This window comes from Rattus norvegicus, chromosome 4 (genome assembly GCF_036323735.1).
Source record: "Rattus norvegicus strain BN/NHsdMcwi chromosome 4, GRCr8, whole genome shotgun sequence".
In the NCBI taxonomy this organism is placed as follows: domain Eukaryota; kingdom Metazoa; phylum Chordata; class Mammalia; order Rodentia; family Muridae; genus Rattus; species Rattus norvegicus.
Window position 1 is genome coordinate 165375663 of NC_086022.1, and position 19701 is coordinate 165395363.

At 38.0% G+C, this 19701-nt stretch overlaps 1 protein-coding gene across 7 annotated transcripts in view; it reads right to left on the reverse strand.

Annotated features, from left to right (window-relative positions):
* Ly49si2 (immunoreceptor Ly49si2) overlaps positions 1 to 19701 on the reverse strand; it is a 52500-nt gene that overhangs the window by 17571 nt on the left and 15228 nt on the right. For 5 of the 7 annotated variants that reach the window (XR_010065685.1, XM_063286444.1, XM_017592758.3 and 2 more), the window contains exons 3-7: positions 19330 to 19419; positions 18494 to 18712; positions 17147 to 17289; positions 13469 to 13572; positions 30 to 185 (exon numbers count right to left, since the gene is read on the reverse strand). Coding sequence is in view for 6 of the 7 variants with exons in the window: in XM_063286444.1 (XP_063142514.1) it covers positions 50 to 185; positions 13469 to 13572; positions 17147 to 17289; positions 18494 to 18712; positions 19330 to 19419 (692 nt within the window). In the remaining variant the exon portion in view is untranslated. Of the gene's footprint in view, positions 1 to 29; positions 186 to 13468; positions 13573 to 13593; positions 14445 to 17146; positions 17290 to 18493; positions 18713 to 19329; positions 19420 to 19701 lie in introns of those variants that run through there. The other 2 variants (NM_001009498.1, XM_063286445.1) reach the window with 2 other exon arrangements.

Below are 19701 nucleotides of genomic sequence, written 5' to 3' on the forward strand. Positions count from 1 at the left end.
AAATGAGGATCAGCACATTCCATTTTTACCTTTAACTCTTGCTGGAGAGTCAATCAGGGAATTTCTCAAGTCTCTTCTGACAAATACATGGGTAACGGTTCATGCACATAGCATTTTCTAGTCTTGTTTGAGATAAGAACATACATCCTCCATACTTTTCATTGTATTTTTTTAGGTTCAAGGAACTAAAGAACAAAAACAACAATTGGCAACTCTTTAATTTTGAAAATTCCCTGAAATAAGTCATGTTTTCAAAATCATATTTACAAAAGTATATGGAATATAGAATTATTAATCATAAGTTCACCACCAAAATATCTTTCTCTAAGCTCATAAAAGGAAATTGTCTCCTAATCACACAAAAATTTCCATCTTGTTTTAGACGCCCAATTTTTTGGTAAACAGGTAAAATTTATTTATTATTAAAGAATTTTTTATGCTAAACTTCCTTTCACATTAATATTTTTATCAATAAAAATTCTAGAATAATAGTAAAACAGACGTGCTTGGCACATAGAAGAAGAACTTATATGTTTATGTTTTAAAGTGAAAGGGGAGGTTTGACATACAATTACATAAGAGGAATTGTTTCTTATGTTTGGGACCGTTTTCCTTTCTTCCTGCTGACCTCATAATTAATGATGGAAACATGGTAATCTAATGAACTCCCTGTATGCAACACAACTCTCATTTCTGCAGGATGGTATATCAGAGACCACAACTACCCTTTTATTTAAAAAATGCATCTAAATAAAATAATATCATAGAAAACAGAGATAACTACAGTAAAACAGAAGGACTATGAGTTCTGGAACAGTTTGGCCTATGTAGCAAAACAAGAATTAAAAATGAATTATTTAATAATAAATCATTAGCATTCTCTTGTGGAAACTAAAGGAAATCAGATTTATACTCCACCTGAGTTGTTAGCAGGAAAACTTAGATGGTCAGGGCAGCACTGAAGCTAGTGTTTCCCCTAAGAAACCTAGAGGTGACTAACTAAAGAATGCACTCAAAACTGAGATCCTTAATATTTAAGTCCCTCCAGGTCTACAGAGTCTCTCTCTTTTTTTTTTTTTTTTGGTTCTTTTTTTCAGGGCTGGGGACCGAACCCAGGGCCTTGCGCTTCCTAGGCAAGCGCTCTAACACTGAGCTAAATCCCCAGTCCCCTGGCAGAATCTCTTAAGAGAAAACTATATCAGACTTCTATTAGCATCCACCTCTTGGCATCCCCAGTAGTGACTGGGTTTGGTGACTGTCATCAGGGAAATGTGAATCAAAACAATCCTGAGGTACCACCCAAAGAAAATCAATCAAAAAACGGGATATAGAACTAAACTGATAATGCACAGCAGAGAAATCTCAAATTGCTGAAAGGACCTAAAGAAATGTTCAAAATCCTTAGTGATCACTGAAATGCAAATCAAAATGACCGTGAGATTCCATCTTATAATAGTCAGAATGGATAAGATCAAAACATCAGGGGACAATACATGTTGGCTAGGATGTGGAGAAATAGAAACTCTCCTCCATTCCTAGTAGGATTACAAACTGGTACACCAACTCTGGAAGTCAATTTAGAGATTCCTCAGAAAATTGGAAATAGACCTACACAAAGACCAAGAAATAACTCTCTTGTGGATGTACCCAAAAGATTCCCCACTATACCATGTTCCACTACATTCTTAGCAGACTTATTTGTATTAGTAAGAATCTGGAAACAACCCAGATGTCCCAGGACAGAAGAATGGATACAGAAACTATGCTACATTTACACAATGGAATACTACTGAGATATTTAGAATAAGGATATCCTGAGAACTGTAGGCAAATGGAACTAGAAAATATCATCCTGAGTGAAGTAACTCAGACCCAAAGAACATGCACGGTATGTTCTCACTGATAACTGGATATTAGCCAAAAATACACAAACACAGTTCACAAAACTAAAAAATGTTAACAAACTGAAGGGCCCAAGTGAGGAAAACTCAGTCCCACTTCAGAGAGAAAAGAACACAACTACAAGAGGAGGAGAGAGGGAGGGACAGGGGTTGTATAAGGACATGGGGTTGGGGGAGAGAAGAACATGATGTGGTATTGGGTGGGAGAAAAGGACTGAAGCCCTGAGGGCCAGCAGAAGAAAGATAACTGGAAAACTCAGGTGTAGAGAGGTTGGGAGAAACTTGTAGAATATTCCAGAGAGCTGGAAAGTGAGAGACTCTCAGGACACAAGGGTTTACCCTTGATAAAATGCTCTACAGTGTGGAAGGGAACTTATAGTGCTAACGTACCACAGAGAGACAAAGTATCAAGTGAGGCATAGGGTTGCTATCACAAATTCAAAGCTCTGACATTGTCTATAAGTAATTCAGGAATGGAAATGGAGCATGATGAAATGAATGTCCAGCATCAGGTCGTAAGTGGCATCCAGCTCAAAGGGAGACGCTAAGACCTGGCACAATTACCTAGGCTATGGGGTGTTCACAAAAGGTGAATTATTATGACTGCCCTCTAAAAGACCAAAGAAGCTGCTGAAAGAGTCAGATGCAGATATGTGCACCCAACCAATGAACTTCAAAGCTGTTTGGAATAACAGGAAGAAAAATGGCCTTTGCCATTTTAAGTCAGATTTCAAAAGAACATTTTTCCCTTTCCAGTCAATCAACCTATTTGCATGGTGGCCTAAGACCTATGGTTAAAAACTCATGGGACACAATGAAAGCTGTGCTAAGAGGAAAACTCATAGCTCTGAGTGCCTGAAGAAAGAAACATGAGAGAGCATAAATCCCCAGCTTGACAGCACTCCTAAAATCTCTAGAACAAAAAGAAGCAAACACACCCAGGAGGAGTAGAAGGCAGGACACAATCAAACTCAGAGCTAAAATAAACCAAGTAGAAACAAAAAAACTATACAAAAAGTGAACAGACCCAAAAGCTGGTTCTTTGAGAAAGTCAACAAGATAGATCAACCCTTATCCAGACTAACCGGAGGATACAGAGAGTGTCCAAATTAACAAAATCAGAAATGAAAAGGGAGACATAACAACAGAGCCAGAGGAAATTCAAAAAATCATCAGATCCTACTACAAAAGCCTATATTCAACAAAACTTGAAAATCTGGAGGAAATGGACAATTTCCTAGACAGATACCAGGTACCCAAGTTAAATCAGGAACAAATAAACCATTTAAACAACACCATAACTCCTAAAGAAATAGAAGCACTCATTAAAAGTATCCTAACCAAAAAGAGCCCAGGTCAGTGCAGAATTCTATTAGACCTTCATAGAAGACCTCATTCCAACACTATCCAAACTATTCCATGAAATTGGAACAGATGGAGTGCTACCAAATTTCTTCTATGAAGCCACAATTACTCTTATACCTAAACCACACAAAGACCCAACAAAGAAAGAGATCTTCAGACCAATTTCCCTTATGAATATCGATACAAAGATACTCCATAAAAATTGTGCAAACCGAATCCAACAGCACATCAAAACAATCATCCAACATGATTAAGTAGGCTTCATTCCAGGGATGCAGGGATGGTTTAATATACGGAAAACCATCAACGTAATCCACTATATAAACAAACTGAAAGATAAAAAACATGTGATCATTTCATTAGATGCTGAGAAAGCATTTGAAAAAATTCAACATCCCTTCATGATAAAAGTCCTGGAACAGGGATTCAAGGCCCATACCAAACATAGTAAAAGCCATATACGCAGACCAGTATCTAATATTAGACTATTGAGAGAAACTTGAAGCAAACCAACTAAATTCAGGGACTAGATAAGGCTGCGCACTCTTTCCCTACTTATTCAATATAGATATCCAGGTCCTAGCAAGGACAACAGAGCAAGCAGACAACAAAAGAAGATCAAAGGAATACAGATAGGAAAGGAAGAAGTCAAAATATCACTATTTACAGATGATATGATTGTATACTTAAGTGATCCCAAAAGTTCTTCCAGAGAACTACTGAACCTGATAAACACCTTCAGTAAAGTGAATGGGTATAAAATCAACTCAAATAAATCAGTAGCCTTCCTCTACACAAAAGAAAAACAAGCCGAGAATGAAATTAGGGAAACGACACCCTTCATAATAGTCCCAAATGATGTACAATAATTTGGTGTGACTTTAACCAATCAAGTGTAAGATCTATATTATAAGAACTTCAAGTCTCTGAAGAAAGAAATTGAAGAAGATACTCCTGGGTTGGCAGGATAAATATAGTACCAATGGCCATTTTACCAAAAGCGATCTATAGATTCAATGCAATCCCCATCAAAATACCAACCCACTTCTTCATAGAGTTAGACAGAACAATATGCAAATTCATCTGGAATAACATAAAACCTAGGATACCTAAAACTATCCTCAACAATAAAAGGACTTCTGGGGGAATCACTATCCCTGAACTCAAGCAATATTACAAAGCACTAATGATAAAAACTGCATGGTATTTGTACAGAGACAGACAGATAGACCAGTAGAATAGAATTGAAGACCCAGAAATGAACCCACACCCATATGGGCACTTGCTTTTTGATCAAGGGGCCAAAACCATCCAATGGAAAAAAGATAGCATTTTCAGCAAATAGTGCTGGTTCAACTGGAGGTCAGCATGAAGAAGAATGCAGATAGGTCCACGCTTATAGCCCTGTACAAAGCTTAAGTCCAAGTGAATCAAGGACCTCCACTTCAAACCAGGTACACTCAAACTAATAGAAGAAAAAGTGGGGAAGAATCTCAAACACATGGGGACTGGAGAAAATTTCCTGAACGAACACCAATGGCTTATGCTCTAAGACCAAGAATCGACAAATGGGATTTCATAAAAGTACAAGGTTTCTGTAAGGTAAAGGACACTGTTGTTAGACACAATGGCAACCTATAGATTGGGAAAAGATCTTTACCAATCCTACAATGGATAGAGGGCTTATATCCAAAATGTACAAAGAACTCAAGAAATTAGACTGCAGGGAGACAAATAACCCTATCAAAAATGGGGTTCAGAGCTAAACAAAGAATTCAGAGCTGTGGAATGCCACATGACTGAGAAACACCTAAAGAAATGTTTAATATCTTTAGTAATAAAGGAAATGCAAATCTAAACAACCCTGAGATTCCATCTCGCACCAGTGAGAATGGCTAAGATCAAAAACTCAGGTGACAGCAGATGCTGGCAAGGATGTGGAGAAAGAGGAACACTCCTCCATTGTTGGTTGGATTGCAGACTGGCACAACCATTCTGGAAATCAGTCTGGAGGTTCCTCAGAAAATTGGACATTGAACTACCTGAAGACCCAGCTATACCTCTTTTGGGCATATACCCAAAAGATACCCCAACATATAACAAAGACACATGGTCCACTATGTTCATAGCAGCCTTATTTATTATAGCCAGAAGATGGAAAAAACCCAGATGCCCTTCAACAGAGGAATGGATACAGAAAATGTGGTACATCTACAGAATGGAATGCTACTCAGCTATCAAAAACAATGAATTTATGAAATTCCTAGGCAAATGGATGGAACTGGAAAATATCATCCTGAGTGAGGTAACTCAATCACAGAAAAACACCCATGGTATGTACTCATTGATAAGTGGATATTATCCAAAATCCACAAATTACCCTATATGCAAAGAGCACATGAAACTCAAGAAGGATGACCAAAATGAGAGTTTCACTCTTTCTTTAAAAGGGAACAAGAATAACCATGGGAGGGAATAGGGAGGCAAAGTGTACAACAGAGGCAGAAGGAACACCCATTCAGAGCCTGCCACACATGTGGCCCATAGATATAAAGCCACCAAACTAGATAAGATGGATGAAGCAAAGAAGTGCAGACTGACAGGAAGTGGATGTATATCTCTCCTGAGAGACACAGCCAGAATACTGCAAATACATAGGCGAGCGAATACCAGCAGCAAACCTCTGAACTGAGAACGGGACCCAGTTTGAAGGAATCAGAGAAAGGACTAAAAGAGCTTGAAGGGGCTCGAGACCCCATATGAACAACAATGCCATCCAACCAGAGCTTCTAGGGACTAAGCCACTACCCAAACAGCGAACATGGACTGACTCTGGGCTCCTACCGCATAGGTAGCAATGAATAGCGTAGTAAGAGCAACAGTTGAAGGGGAAGCCCTTGGTCCTGACACGATTGAACCCTCAGTGTACGTGATTGTTGGGGGAGGGCGGTAATGGGGAGAGGATGGGGAGGGGAAGAGTCATATAGAAGGAGAGGGGTAGGAGTTAGGGGTATGTTGGACCAGAAACTGGAAAGGGAATGAAAATCGAAATGAAATAAGAAATATCCAAATTAATAAAGGTCTAGTAAAAAAATAAAAAGACCTGTGGTTAAAACATTTGGTCACTATGTAGTCCCAAATCATTACAGGAAATTAACAAGTATAACAAAAGGTTCCACTTTTATCTTTCCTTCCCTTCTCACAGAAATTCTGAGAAAAGCAATACTCTCTTTGCACAGATATGGAGTGGCTTTACCACAGTCATCATTATCTATATTTGTGACACTGAAAAATACACAGCCTCTTAGATAATAATTCCATTACAGATAAATCAATAGTAGACAAAAAGTAAAATGGGCAGTTATTTAAGTTTAAAGCATATTGATTTAAGCCAAGGTTTTTGAAAATAAGGTTTATTATCCAAAGTGTACAAATTATGGACTTAATCAAAAGTTCATCAATAAAACTGTTAATTTTCTCTGAGCTCATAAAAAAATTCTTGGGCCAGTAACATTGCTAATACAAACCAACAGCCTGACTTCATACTTCATACCCCACAAAGTAGGAGAAAAATAATTTAGACAGTGTATTAAGTGGCACAACTACATTCTTAGTATAACTTACTTTCAAATGTACACTAAAATATATAAAATTGTTATGACAGTATGGAAAGTGAGGCAGGTCACTAACCTTATCATTTGGGTGGCTAAATTAGGAGGATTTAAACCCAGGTTAGACATGGCTATAGAAAATGGTCATAATCAAATATTAATTAATAATTAAAACCCCACTTGATGCACAGTCAGGAGCACCAAGCCAACAGGCTTAGGCTTCAGCAGAGCTGTCACTTCAAAGGATCAGCAGAGGCTGATCAAAAATGAGAAATACCTGCCACATGCCCACGCACTGAATTATAGTTTCCTAAGAAAATAATCAGTCTAGATGCCATGCCTCAGACTGTTTCTAGAGCAATTTGCAAAGAAATCCAGTAAATGCCCCTAAGAAAATGACATAATGAACAGAAGACAACAGAAATAGAACATTAAATCCATAAGATTAGAGACACTAGAATTATCACTAGCACGTGTAAAATAAGAATAACTGACATCTTTCAAGAAATTAAAGATAGGCTAGGCATGCATGCCTGTATTCCCAATACCTGACAGAACTAAGAGGATCACGAGTTCAAGGAATGCCTGAATCTTGAGATGATTCCTTATTTCAAAATATGAACAAAATAACAAAAATTCCATCTATTTTATATTCTATAGAAAGCAAATTAAAATATATCTACATAGAAAAATTAGTAAAGAATAAATAATATTGAGGTGATTTCTGAAAATTTGTATTTCTAAAAAAATCAGCAACCAGAAAAAATTATATATATATATATATATATATATATATATATATATATATATAAATTGAAAGCAGAAGGTATATTTTGAGGATTCAAGTACAAAGGTGAATGAGGATTGAAAAATAAGGCACATGAGAGAATAAAGGATAGATTAACCAAAACTAAGGATATGTAAATGTCCCTATAAAAACTCACAAGATAGTAAGTTCATAGATGGTCAACAGAAAACAAACTCCATTATTCCTTGGTTCTTTGGAGTGGTGTGTGTGTGTGTGTGTGTGTGTGTGTGTGTGTGTGTGTGTGTGTGTGTGTGTGTGTGTGTGTTGTTTGTGTAATTGTTTTGGTTTTGGGGAGGGGAAATGTTTTTGTCTTTTTGTGATTTTTGTGTATTTTGATCGCGTGATTGATTTTATTTCCCCCTTTTTTGTTGTTTAGAGGAGAAAGAAATAGTATGACTTTGGGTGGGTAGTAAGTTTGGGAGGAAAGGGAGCACTTACTGAAGAGAGAATCCATTCAAAAGAAGATATGAGTTTTTAAAAGGAACCCAGTTGCAAGGCAAAGGACTCTTCAAGAGGAATTACTTACTGGTCTGGGAGATGACAAGGGTGTTCTACACAGCACAGGATACTGCTCCTCCCCTTGGGTATCTATCATAACCACATGGAAAAACCTATTGCTGAAGACACTTCCCATTTTGACACCAACACATAGAGAAGTCAATCCCAATCAATATGGAAATATCTTCCCCTCGTTTGGCTTTCAAAGGGCTAGAAACTGGTTTTGCTGGTTGCAGAGAAGAAAAGATATGAGTAGACCTATTCAGCACTGGACCCTGCATGCTACAATGCTGACCTGTTAAGCAAGATATGTTGCAGGATAAATTGATGCTTTCTTACTGGAACTAGGTCCTTTACGATAAGAGGGAACCATGTCTGATGCTGTAATCTAACTCCAAAGCCTGAGATTGAAGGTGGTCAGAGGCCACTTGTGCCAATTGTCCTGCTATGTAGTCAGTGGGTAAAATGCGCTCCTAGAATTTATCGCTATGGCCTAGACTTGTGCTGCTCTCAACTCGATCAAAGATGAATCTTTTTTTCCCTTTTTTTTTTGCGATGTCATTCATTTACATTTCAAATGATATCCTGCCTCATTGTTACCCCACCACAATCCCGCATCCCATCTACTATAACACCCTTAATTTCACCTACAGGACTGTGCTCCTCCACCCACTTACCAATGCCAGTCTCACCTCTCTAGTATCTCCCTATGCTGGGGCATCAAGCCTCCACAGGAACAAAGACCTCCCCTCCCTCTGATGTCAGATAAAGTCATCCTCTGATACCTATGTATCTGGAACCCTGGATCCTTCCATGTATACTCTCTGGATGGTTGTTAGTCTCTGGGAGTTCTAGATCCTCCACTTAGTTGATATTGATCTTTTTATGGGGTTATAATTACCTTCAGCTCCTACAGTCTTCCCCTAGCTCTTCCATTGACGTCCATGGGCTCAGGAAGATGGTTGGCTATGAATAACTGTATCTGTGTTGGTCATGTGATAGTAGAACCTCTCAGAGAATAGTCATACCAGGCTCTGCTTAGCAAGCACTTCTTGGCATCAGCAATAGTATCAAGTTTTGGTGTCTACAAATGGGGATGGATCCTTAGGTGGGATAGTCTGTGGATGGTCTTTCTTTAGTCTCCTTCCAACTTTTGAACCTGCCTTTCCTTTGTAAAGGAACATTCTGGGTAAAAAACATTGAGACTGCTTGGTGGCCCCATACCTCAACTAAGGGTCACGCCTATCCCTGGATGTGGTTGTCACAAATTATTTGTCCACTTTCCTACATATTTCATCTATAGTCATCCCCACTGGGACCTGGGTACCTCTTGCATCCCTGGTATCTGAGACTTTCTAGTCATTACCTGTACTTCCCCATCACTCACTACTACATATTTATATTCAATTTCCTGACATTCTTTACATGCTTCTTGTACTTGATCCTACCTCCGTTTGATGTCCCCTTTCTCTCTTCCTCCCAGGTTCCTCCTTCACTCTACTTGCTACGATTATTTTGTACCCTATTCTATGTAGGATTGAAGATTCCACATCTTGGTTTTATCACTTTTTTGTTATTATTGGCTACCTTTTATTTACATTTCAAATTTTATTCCCCTTCCTAGTTTCCCATAAATAAACACCCTCTCCTATTCCCCTCCCCTTCTTCTTTAAGGGTGTTCACCCTTGATAACCAACACCATTCCTACTCTTCTACCTGACATTCCCTTACACTTGGGAGTCCAGCCTTGGCAAAACTAAGGGCTTCTCCTCCCCTTGGTGCCCAACAAGTCCATCCTCTGTTACATATGCAGCTGGATCCATGGCTCTGTCCATGTGTAGTCTTTGGGCAGTGGTTTAACATTAGTAACTCTGGTTGGTTAGTATTGTTGTTGTTATGGGGTTGCAAGCCCCTTCAGTTTCTTTACTCCTTTCTCTAATTCCTCCAACGGGGATGTCATTCTCACTTTAGTAGTCTTCTGGTAGCATTTGCCTCTTTATTTGTCATGCTCTGGATTAGTCAACCTGTAGACACCTATATCAGTCTCCTTTCAGCATGCCCTTATAGGCTTCATCAATATTGTCTAGTTTTAGTGGTTATGTGTATATATATATATATATATATATATATATATATATATATATGCATATATATATGCGTATATGTGTATATATGCTGAATTCCCAGGTGTGGCTGTCTCAGGAATAGCCAAATATAGCCAAATAGCCATTTCTTGACCTTTGCTCCAAAGTCTGTCTCCATTTATACTCCTATGTATATTTTTGTCCTCCCTTTTTTAGAAGGAGTGAAGCATTCACACTTTGGTCATCTTTTTCTTTGTGCTTCATGTGGTCTATGGATTGTATCTTGCATAATTTGACCTTATAGCTAATACCTACTTATCTTTGTGTGCAAACCATGTGTATTTTCTTATGATTAGGTCACCTCACTTGGGATGATATTTTGTAGTTCCATCCATTTACCTATGAATTTTATGAATCATTGTTTTTGGTAGTGGAGTAGTACTCGATTATATAATTGAACTATATTTTCAGAATCCATATTTCTTTTAAGGGACAACTGGATTATTTTGAGCTTCTGGTGATTATAAATAAGGCTGCTAAAAACATGGTGGAGCCTCTGTCCTTATATTTTGAAATAACTTTTGGGTGTATGTCCAGGAGTGCTATAACTGAGTCTTCAGTTAGAACTATTTCCAGTTTTCTGAGGAATTGCCAGCTTGATTTGCAAAGGGGTTTTACCAGCCTGAAGTCCTACTAGAAATGGAGGAGTGTTCCACTTCCTCCACATCCTCATCAACATCTGCTGTCAAATTTGTTTTTGATCTTTGCCATTGTGATTGGTATGAGGTGGGAACTCAGGATAATTTGATTTGCTGTCCCCAATAACTAAGGATGTTGAACATTTTTTAGGTACTACCTGGTTATGCAAGATTTTTTACTTGAGAATTCTTTGTTTAGCTGTGAGTCCCATTTCCATAGGGTTATTAGGCTCTCTGCAGTCTAACTTTTGAGGTTTCTGTAAATTATAGATATCAGCCCTCTATCTATTTTAGGGCTGGTAAAGATAGTTTACAATATATAAGTTGTGATTTTGTCAAAATTATACTATTCCAACTTCTAGCCAGAGCAATTAGACAACAAAGTAAATCAAGGAAATAAAAATTGAACAGGAGGAAGTCAAAATATCACTCTTTGCAGATAATATGATAATTTACATAAGAGACCCCACAAATTCAACCAAAGAACTGCTACAGTTGCTGACCAACTTCTGCAAAGTGCCTGGATATAAATTGACTCTAACAGATCAGCCTTCCCCTACTGAAAGGATAAATGGGCAGACAATGAAATTATGGAAGCAACATCTTTCACGATAGTCACTAATTATATAAAATAAATTCTATCAAATTAATAGGCTTCCTATATTGAAAGGATATCCAGACTGTGAAAAATATGGAAACAACACCCTACACAATAGTTTCAGGTATTATGAAAAAAACCTTGGTATGAATCTAAACAGGTAAGTGAAAGATTTATATGACAAGTACTTCAAGTGTCTGAAGAAAAGAATTCAAGAATTCCTCAGAAGATAGAACAGTCTCCCATGCTGATGCATCAGCAGGGTTAACATAATAAAAATGGCCACCTTACCAAAAGAAATCTAAAACCAAAATATTCAGTGCAATCCTCATCAAAATTCCAATACAATTCTTCACAGTTATAATGAGAAATTCTCAAATTCATTTGGAATTTTTAAAAAAAAGTAGCAAAATTATTCCCAATAATTAATGAAGTTCTGCAGGGATCACCATTTCACACCTGAAGCTGTTCTACAGAGCAATAGTGATAAAAAAATACTAAATGACCTGGCATTTGTGCAGAGAAATGCACATAGATCAATGGAATAGAATTGAAGACCCAGAAATAAACCACAGCCTATGGTCACTTCAACGTTGACAAAAAAGTTAAAACCATTCTGTGGAAAAAGGTAGCAGTTTCAACAAATGGTGCTGGGTTAACTGGAGGGTGACCATGTAGAAGAATTCAAATTGGTTCATATTCTCCATTTCCAAAGATCAAGTCCAAGTACATCAAGGTCTTCTACATAAAAAGAGATATGCTAAGTCTACTAGAAGAGAAAGTAGACAAGATCCTGAAACACATGGAAAGAGTGCAAATTTTCCTGAAAACAATATCAATGACTCATGCTATAAGATGAACAGTCAACAAACGAGAACTCATAAAGTTGAAATGCTTCTCTAAGGCAGAGAACCTTCTTTACAAAGTGGGCTATCGTACATGTAGAGTGGTAGAATTTGTCACAGTGCATAGGAGAAGTGTATATGTGCTGAGTCCTAAAGGAGATATCTGCATCAAATTCCTTGCCTGTATAACAACAGCAAATTTCTGGAGAGGGCACAGAACAGGACATAGAATAAAATATAAGAACCAGACGAGGCAGAAAGCTCTATGTATTTCAGGATTCTTAACAAGATGATATATCTTTAAATTTATATCTTCTTAAGAAATCACTATTCTTAGGTGAAAGCTGCAGGAAAAGAGAAAGATAATTCTTTATGGAGTGTTTGGGTACTGTGTGTTACTTGTTCCAATAGATTGCATACAACGATGAACCTCTAGACAGTTAACTTGAAGACATGAATTAGTATGATTCCTGTTTGAGTTTTGAGGAGGTTAGGGTTTTGTATGCTCATATATTATTTGATGTTTTATGATACTCAATAAAAATGCATATTACTAATAAAGATAATCTTGGAAGAGTTTTCTAGCAGATTATAAATAAGCAAACACCTTGGGATTTTCAAAAGAGCTTAAATGGATGGCTGGGCTACATATGTATGTTTATATAAACATGACCCTGTGTTTATATATGACCAATATTTATATAAGCTGAAAACAAAAAGAAATGTCACATGAACGTCTGAATGACTCAGGTTAAATTCATATGTCATGATCATTTGGTCACTCCACACCATTTATGTTGTTGACATTGTAGTGCCTGCCTTTCTTATGTTACAAGAAACAGTCCTGAGATGTATGCAGTTTTAAGCCACTTTTGGTCAGTTTCAGGAACATACAACTTGCCTCTGTAACACTTTCTCAGAGACTTCCTTATGCAACTTGTCCTTGACTATGAGCTCATAGAAAATGAGGAAAGGCATGAGAAATGAGAAAAAAAAAGCCTCTGCACACAAACCTCCCAGTTCCCACACCACTGTTAGTCTTAAGAGTTTAGAAACTCACAATTCAGATTGGCCATTATCAATCCATGACCATTCCTCTTTTGCTTTATTGTATGACAATCCAATCCAGTACTGGTCTGAAAGAACCTGGAGCTGAAGGAACTTCTGTAAAAGAAATAACACACCCTACGATGAATTTTCTGTAGATTTGATGAAAGAACAAACAAGAAAATTTCCCACCATTCCAGTATCATTCTGTGCTGTCCTGTTCTCTCATTCATCAGTCCCACCATGTTCATTCTGGATAGGACTTCCTACAATAGCACATTTAAATCAAAACTAAGTCAGTTCTGTAAGTCATTTAAAATAAAACTTTCAAGTGTCTTGAGATATTAAGATCATGGCATGCTGTCTGAGTATGTTTCTTAGACCAAGTCTCACTAAGCAGCCATGAATGGACTAGAAGTCACAATGTTCCTATTGAAGGCAGATTTAATGCTATTTTTTTGATTTAGCATTTTTTGGACTGATTTATCAATTTCTTCCAGTGCTTTATCTCTGCCTGAGCTAAATAGAAAATTCTTAATGTAGGAATCTTGAATCGTCATGAAGCACATAAATGTATGTTCAATGTCTTCAGCAACCAGAGAAATGCAATTCAGAACAACTCTGAGACCTCACCTTACACCAGTAGGCATGGGTAATATTAAAACTCAAGTGATAGCATAGGCTAAGAAGGTTATGGAGTAAGGGGAACACTCCTCCAGTATTGGAGGGAGTGGGAACTTGCACAATGTCTTTAGAAATAAATTTGGAGGTTTACCAGAAAAGTGGTAATAGTTCTAATTCAAGAACAAGCCATACCACTCCTAGACATATACCCAAAAAGTGCTCAATCATTTCACAAAGACACTTGCTCAATTATGTTCATAGCAGTTTTATTCATAATATCCAGAAACTAAAATCTTCTTAGATGTCCCTCAATTGAAGAATTGAAAAAAGTATTTGGAATATCTGCACGATGGAATAGTATTCATCTATGAATTACAAAGACACCTGTTATACCGACAAATGGATGGAACTTGAGAATATCATCCTGAGGTTGCCAAGTCCCACAAAGACAGTTTTGGTATGTTTCAACTTATGAGTGGATATTAGTCATAAAGAAGAGAATTTTTGTGCTACATACCACAGACCCAAGTAGTCTGGACAGAAAGAGGGGCACAAGCAAGAATTCTTGGGTCTCACTTGGAAGGGAGATTGGAATGGTTATGGAAGGCAAATGGAGACAGGGAACTGAGCAGGAGAGGGGTTCATGAGGGGAGTGGAATTGCAGTTTCATGTGTGGGGAAGCATGGGAGTATGGCCTGATGGTCATGAGAATCAGTGGAATTCTGCAACTGCTGAGGAAGTCGGTAGGGAACATCTTCTGGAATGTGGTGACCAGTGATAAGAGAGGCACACAATAATCAGTAGGGGTGTCCTTAGCTGAGAAACTTATGTAGACTGGTGAGACAGCCTCCTGTCGCCAGGAAAGAATCCCTGGGGACCAATAGCAATATCAATAAACTGACAAAACTTTTGAAACAAACTCACCCTGTCTATAAGAAATACAGGATTTGTAAATGGAGTAAGACTGAGGGAGAGGGCAACAAATAACTGGCTCAAATTGAGACCCATCCTGTGGAAAAGCATCAATCCATGACCCTATTAATGATACTCAGTTATGCTTGCAGACAGGAGTCTAGGATGCTGACCTCTGTGAGCCTATACCAATCAGCTTAGTCATACATGCACAGTAACCCCAAGCCAAACCTTGGATGGAGCGTGGGGACTCTTATGGAAGACTAGGAGGATGGATTGTGATCTCTTAAGTGGATAAGAGCTCCACATGAAGACCAAGAGTAACACTAACCTGGACCCTTGGGGATCTCAGAGACAGACCACTAAACAAAGTACCTATGTAGGGCTGGACCTTGGCTTCCCAGCATATATGCAGATTTATCTTCTTTTGGTATCTGAACAATTGCAGCAGACAAAAGTTGTTGCCTGCATATAACTGAGCTGCCTTGTCTGGCCTCAGTGGAAGAGGATGCACCTAGCCTCATGGAGTTGAGGGGCTATTGGTGCCTGGGGCTCCTCACAGAGATCTATTGCCTGGCTGTGTTCATGGGTTTGGACCAAGAAGGGAGAGAACTCAGGTTGGGGGAGGGAACAGCTTTCATCACCCCCTCTGCCAGTCCTTCTCCTTTTTGATGCTGCCACTTTGGTTGCTCAGGTCAGGCTGAGTCAGGAGGGGACTGACTAGCTCAAGAAGGATACAGGAGGGCTTTGGTGGCAATTTTGGGAGAGCAGATCTCTTCCCAAGAGGCATTGTTACAGCTCTTATGACAGAAGCTCTCAAACAATAGAATAATTCCTGCACACTTTTATTCCTTAACATGATTCTTAAATACAATTTTTGGATGGGTCAGTGTGTGACAGCAGGTACTTCCTATTGGATTCTCATGTGAGTTTTGGAAGACCTCGTCTACATATTCAGGGACTTGACTATTTCTTTGACTGATCTGTCTTGAACCTATGTGACCTGTGGTCATGTCCTTACCTATGGAGTAGGGGCTTGGAGCATTGCCCTATGTGAGTGGTCTATCTCAAATCTCTCTATAGGGGTCAGTGGGGGACTGCAGCTAGTGAGGCCTTGATCTGGGAGACTGGGAATTTGCCTGCTGTTCCATTTAGGCTTTCCAAGGATTTGATCTATCTCAAACAGAAATCAGGGTACCTTTCACAGCCTGCTGCCCAACATGCTGTCTTGATGTGCCAGGGTTTGAAAAAACAAGGGGGGCAAAATATTTTTGCTCCTGCTCCTGCTCCTCTCCTGCTGCTGCTGCTGCTGCTGTAGCTACACTACTACTACTACTACTACTACTACTACTACTACTACTACTACTACTACTACTACTAGTATTACTATTACTACCGAAAAATAATAAAAATTTTAAATAAATGTTTACAGTTAAGTGTTTCAAATGGATACTTACTCTATTATTTGTAATTAAACATACTTTTATGTTGTTATTTGAACATGTATTAAATTGATATATAAATATAATACTGTGTTATAAATAACAATGTTTTCATGGTGAATCTGCCACTATTTCTCTAGAAAAATATAGTCTTCAATGAGATTTCATTAGTAATGATTAAAACAGGAAATGTCAGATATGGGAATTATAAAGCATAAGAATACTGTTCAGTAATGATAGGGACAGTCTCATTGAAAATCACCATGGACCTAACTGGTCAACCACTTTATTACACATTTTTCATATTGTCTCATATTATAGGCAGGCAGAGAGGTTAGTTACTTTCCCTGTTGTCATCTGATTTCTCATCTCAGGAAGTCTCACATTAGAGCAAACATTAGACAGGGGGAGTTTATTTAGAACTCTATGAAGAAAAATAACTCTCAGCCAGAGGATGTGCTGTACCAAAGTTTTAAACTTAATCAGGAAAAGGCATGCTTTCTAAGGGACTCTCTTATAGGCTCCTGAGAAAGGGAGTAGACTGAAAGACACAAGTGTATCTGTAGTAATGAGTCTCCGGTAACGGACATTTGTCTCAAAGTTTTGTTCATATTACAGAAAAATAATATACATATAAAATATGGATTTAATATCTCATTATTCAGGGCTAGAGACAAAATTGAACAGAATAAAGGGGCAAGTGTCTACAGTACCAGCTCATCCTCATCATCTATCTTCAGAAGGGATAATCTGGATTTCTGGCAGGCTTGTTGACATCTGATCCAGGTTTTTTTGTCCAGGATGAAATAATAACATTTTATACCATAGCAGAACCAGTATATTTCAACATTTTTGCCTGTGAAAGTGAAGTTAAATGGTTAAATTCGTTGTTTTCTGGTATTGTGTTATCAGAACACAATATTAATTAATGTTGTGTTGAAAGAAAGAAAGAGGGGATGGGGTAAAATCTCCCAGGTTTCAGAAAATGAGATTCTATAATGCCCAGAGAACCCTGCACATTCAAGAGCAATGCAACATTGTTGATAACACTAGAGATATAGAACCATTTCCTGTGTCAATCATGTATGAGTCAGTAGAGAAAAGAATACTATTAATCCTTTCAAGAGAAATGAATTGGCTGGTCATGATAACATGCCTATAACCTGAGTACTCCAAAGAGAGAGACACACGAAGATAACTATTAGCTTGGGGTCATCCTAGGTTAAGTAATGACTTCCAGGCCAACATTGGATACACTTTGAGTTCCAAGTCAACCTGGACTACACAATGATGTCATGTCTCACATCAAACCCAAGAGAGAGATGCTGGCCTATGTGACAAACATGGTTGAACTTGAAGATGGTGAATAAGGAGAAACACACTATGGTCTAGGACCATAACTTATGTTTCTAACCAGATTAGGTTTTTAAATCAGCCCAGTTCTATGAAACTTAAGCTTATAAGATACCAGGGGGGTTGCGGATTTAGCTCAGCGGTAGAGCACTTGCCTAGCAAGCGCAAGGCCCTGGGTTCGGTCCCCAGCTCCGAAAAAAAAAAAAAAACAAAAAAAAAAACAAAAAAAAAAAGATACCAGGAACAGGAGGGCAGGAAATGAGCACGTGTTGTTCAGAGCCAGTTAAAGTGATGAAAGAATTCTAGATCTGCTATAATGCATTGTGTCCACACTGGTCCACTCTGTACTGTGAACTTAGCATTGTGCCATGTCATTGTTAAATTCTCTTACCTTGAGAGAAATGAAAGACATACAAGGGAGGTTTTGATGTTGATAGTCTGTTCTCATGATCATGTTGATAACTGGTAATTCCTTGCCCAGGGGGCAGTAGAAGTTTCAATGATACTCTGACTTGTAGAAACTAAGACTATGCTAACTCAAACAAAGATTTCTGAGTTGCCAGTGCCTACATGAAATAAGAACCCCTCAAATGATTAACCATGGCATCACCAGCATCTCAAGCTGAAGGTTAGACCTCAAAGCTTCCATGAAAGAAACAATATATGATAATGCACTTCTGTATTCCTGGTCTTCCCCTGGTACATACCTGTGTGCTGAAAGGAAGGTATAACAGTCTTAGTTTCACGGTACCATCTTGTCTGTTCTCTCTTTAGTGATAGCAGAAGATCATTGCCTCGACTACAATTTATAAACATATTTCTTAGCATTTCTTCCTTTAAGTCAATGTCATTCGGCATGGATGTGCAATTATACTTGTGGCTTAGAGTCTCATGCAGTTCATGTTTTTCATGAGTATACTGAAAAACTACATTAGTCACAAATAAATATCTAAGTAAAATATTCTACTAATTCTTAACCCACCATGAAAATTTGAATTTAAAAAACTATTAGGATGTGGGACAACTGTTATTAGATCATATGGAATACAAAATATCATCATATAACCTTATGTTTTAGCACAGCCTGGATGTTATTTTTTCTGTAAATGTGAAGGAATGCAATAAACTTTAAACTTACTGTCTCTGTACAGATGAAGTCTTTTTACTTAACCATGACCTCAATATGCATTAAAGAAAAAGGAAAAGAATGCCATAAGTTCTTTGCAAAGCTGTATCTTACAATACTTTTATGTAATATTAACAATCCCCTGAACTCAGAATGTACACTTCCACCAAGTCGTCAAAAGGAACATTACCATGAGTGAGAAAGAGCAGGGCAATTCCTAAGAGCCCCAGAGCTAACAGATTAGTATGAATAAGGACAGAACACTGCAGAGTATAAGGAAAAGTTATTAAAGTCCATAAGTTCTGATTTATTTCCTAATTATAGGCTACATAATGGACAGAGTATTTAACTGCATCATCCCTTTCCAAAACTATGTTTTAGGTAGAAGTTCAAATAATATGTATCTCAATTACTCACTGTTTGTCACGAACATTACAACAGCTACCAGCCGAAGGGAACAGAGGATTACAAGAGCTACCACAATGAGCTGCCAGGGGACTGACCTCTCTAAAGTCAACAAAACAAAACAAGAAAAACAACACCATGAAAACAGCACATCTCAATACTAATAAAATTTTGTATAGCAGAGAAACATGGGGAAATTATGTACAAGTTGATGGTACAGAGTGAAAAGTGCCCTGAAAATTGTAGAATGCTACCTAAAATACTGCCAATGAAGAAATCCTTCATGTGTGAAGTTTCACAAAATTCTGAACTCATTTCTGCTTTAGCCTTGTATTGTGAATAGTCTGATCTCAGACTAGAAGTAGTTGGATGACAGGCATGTGT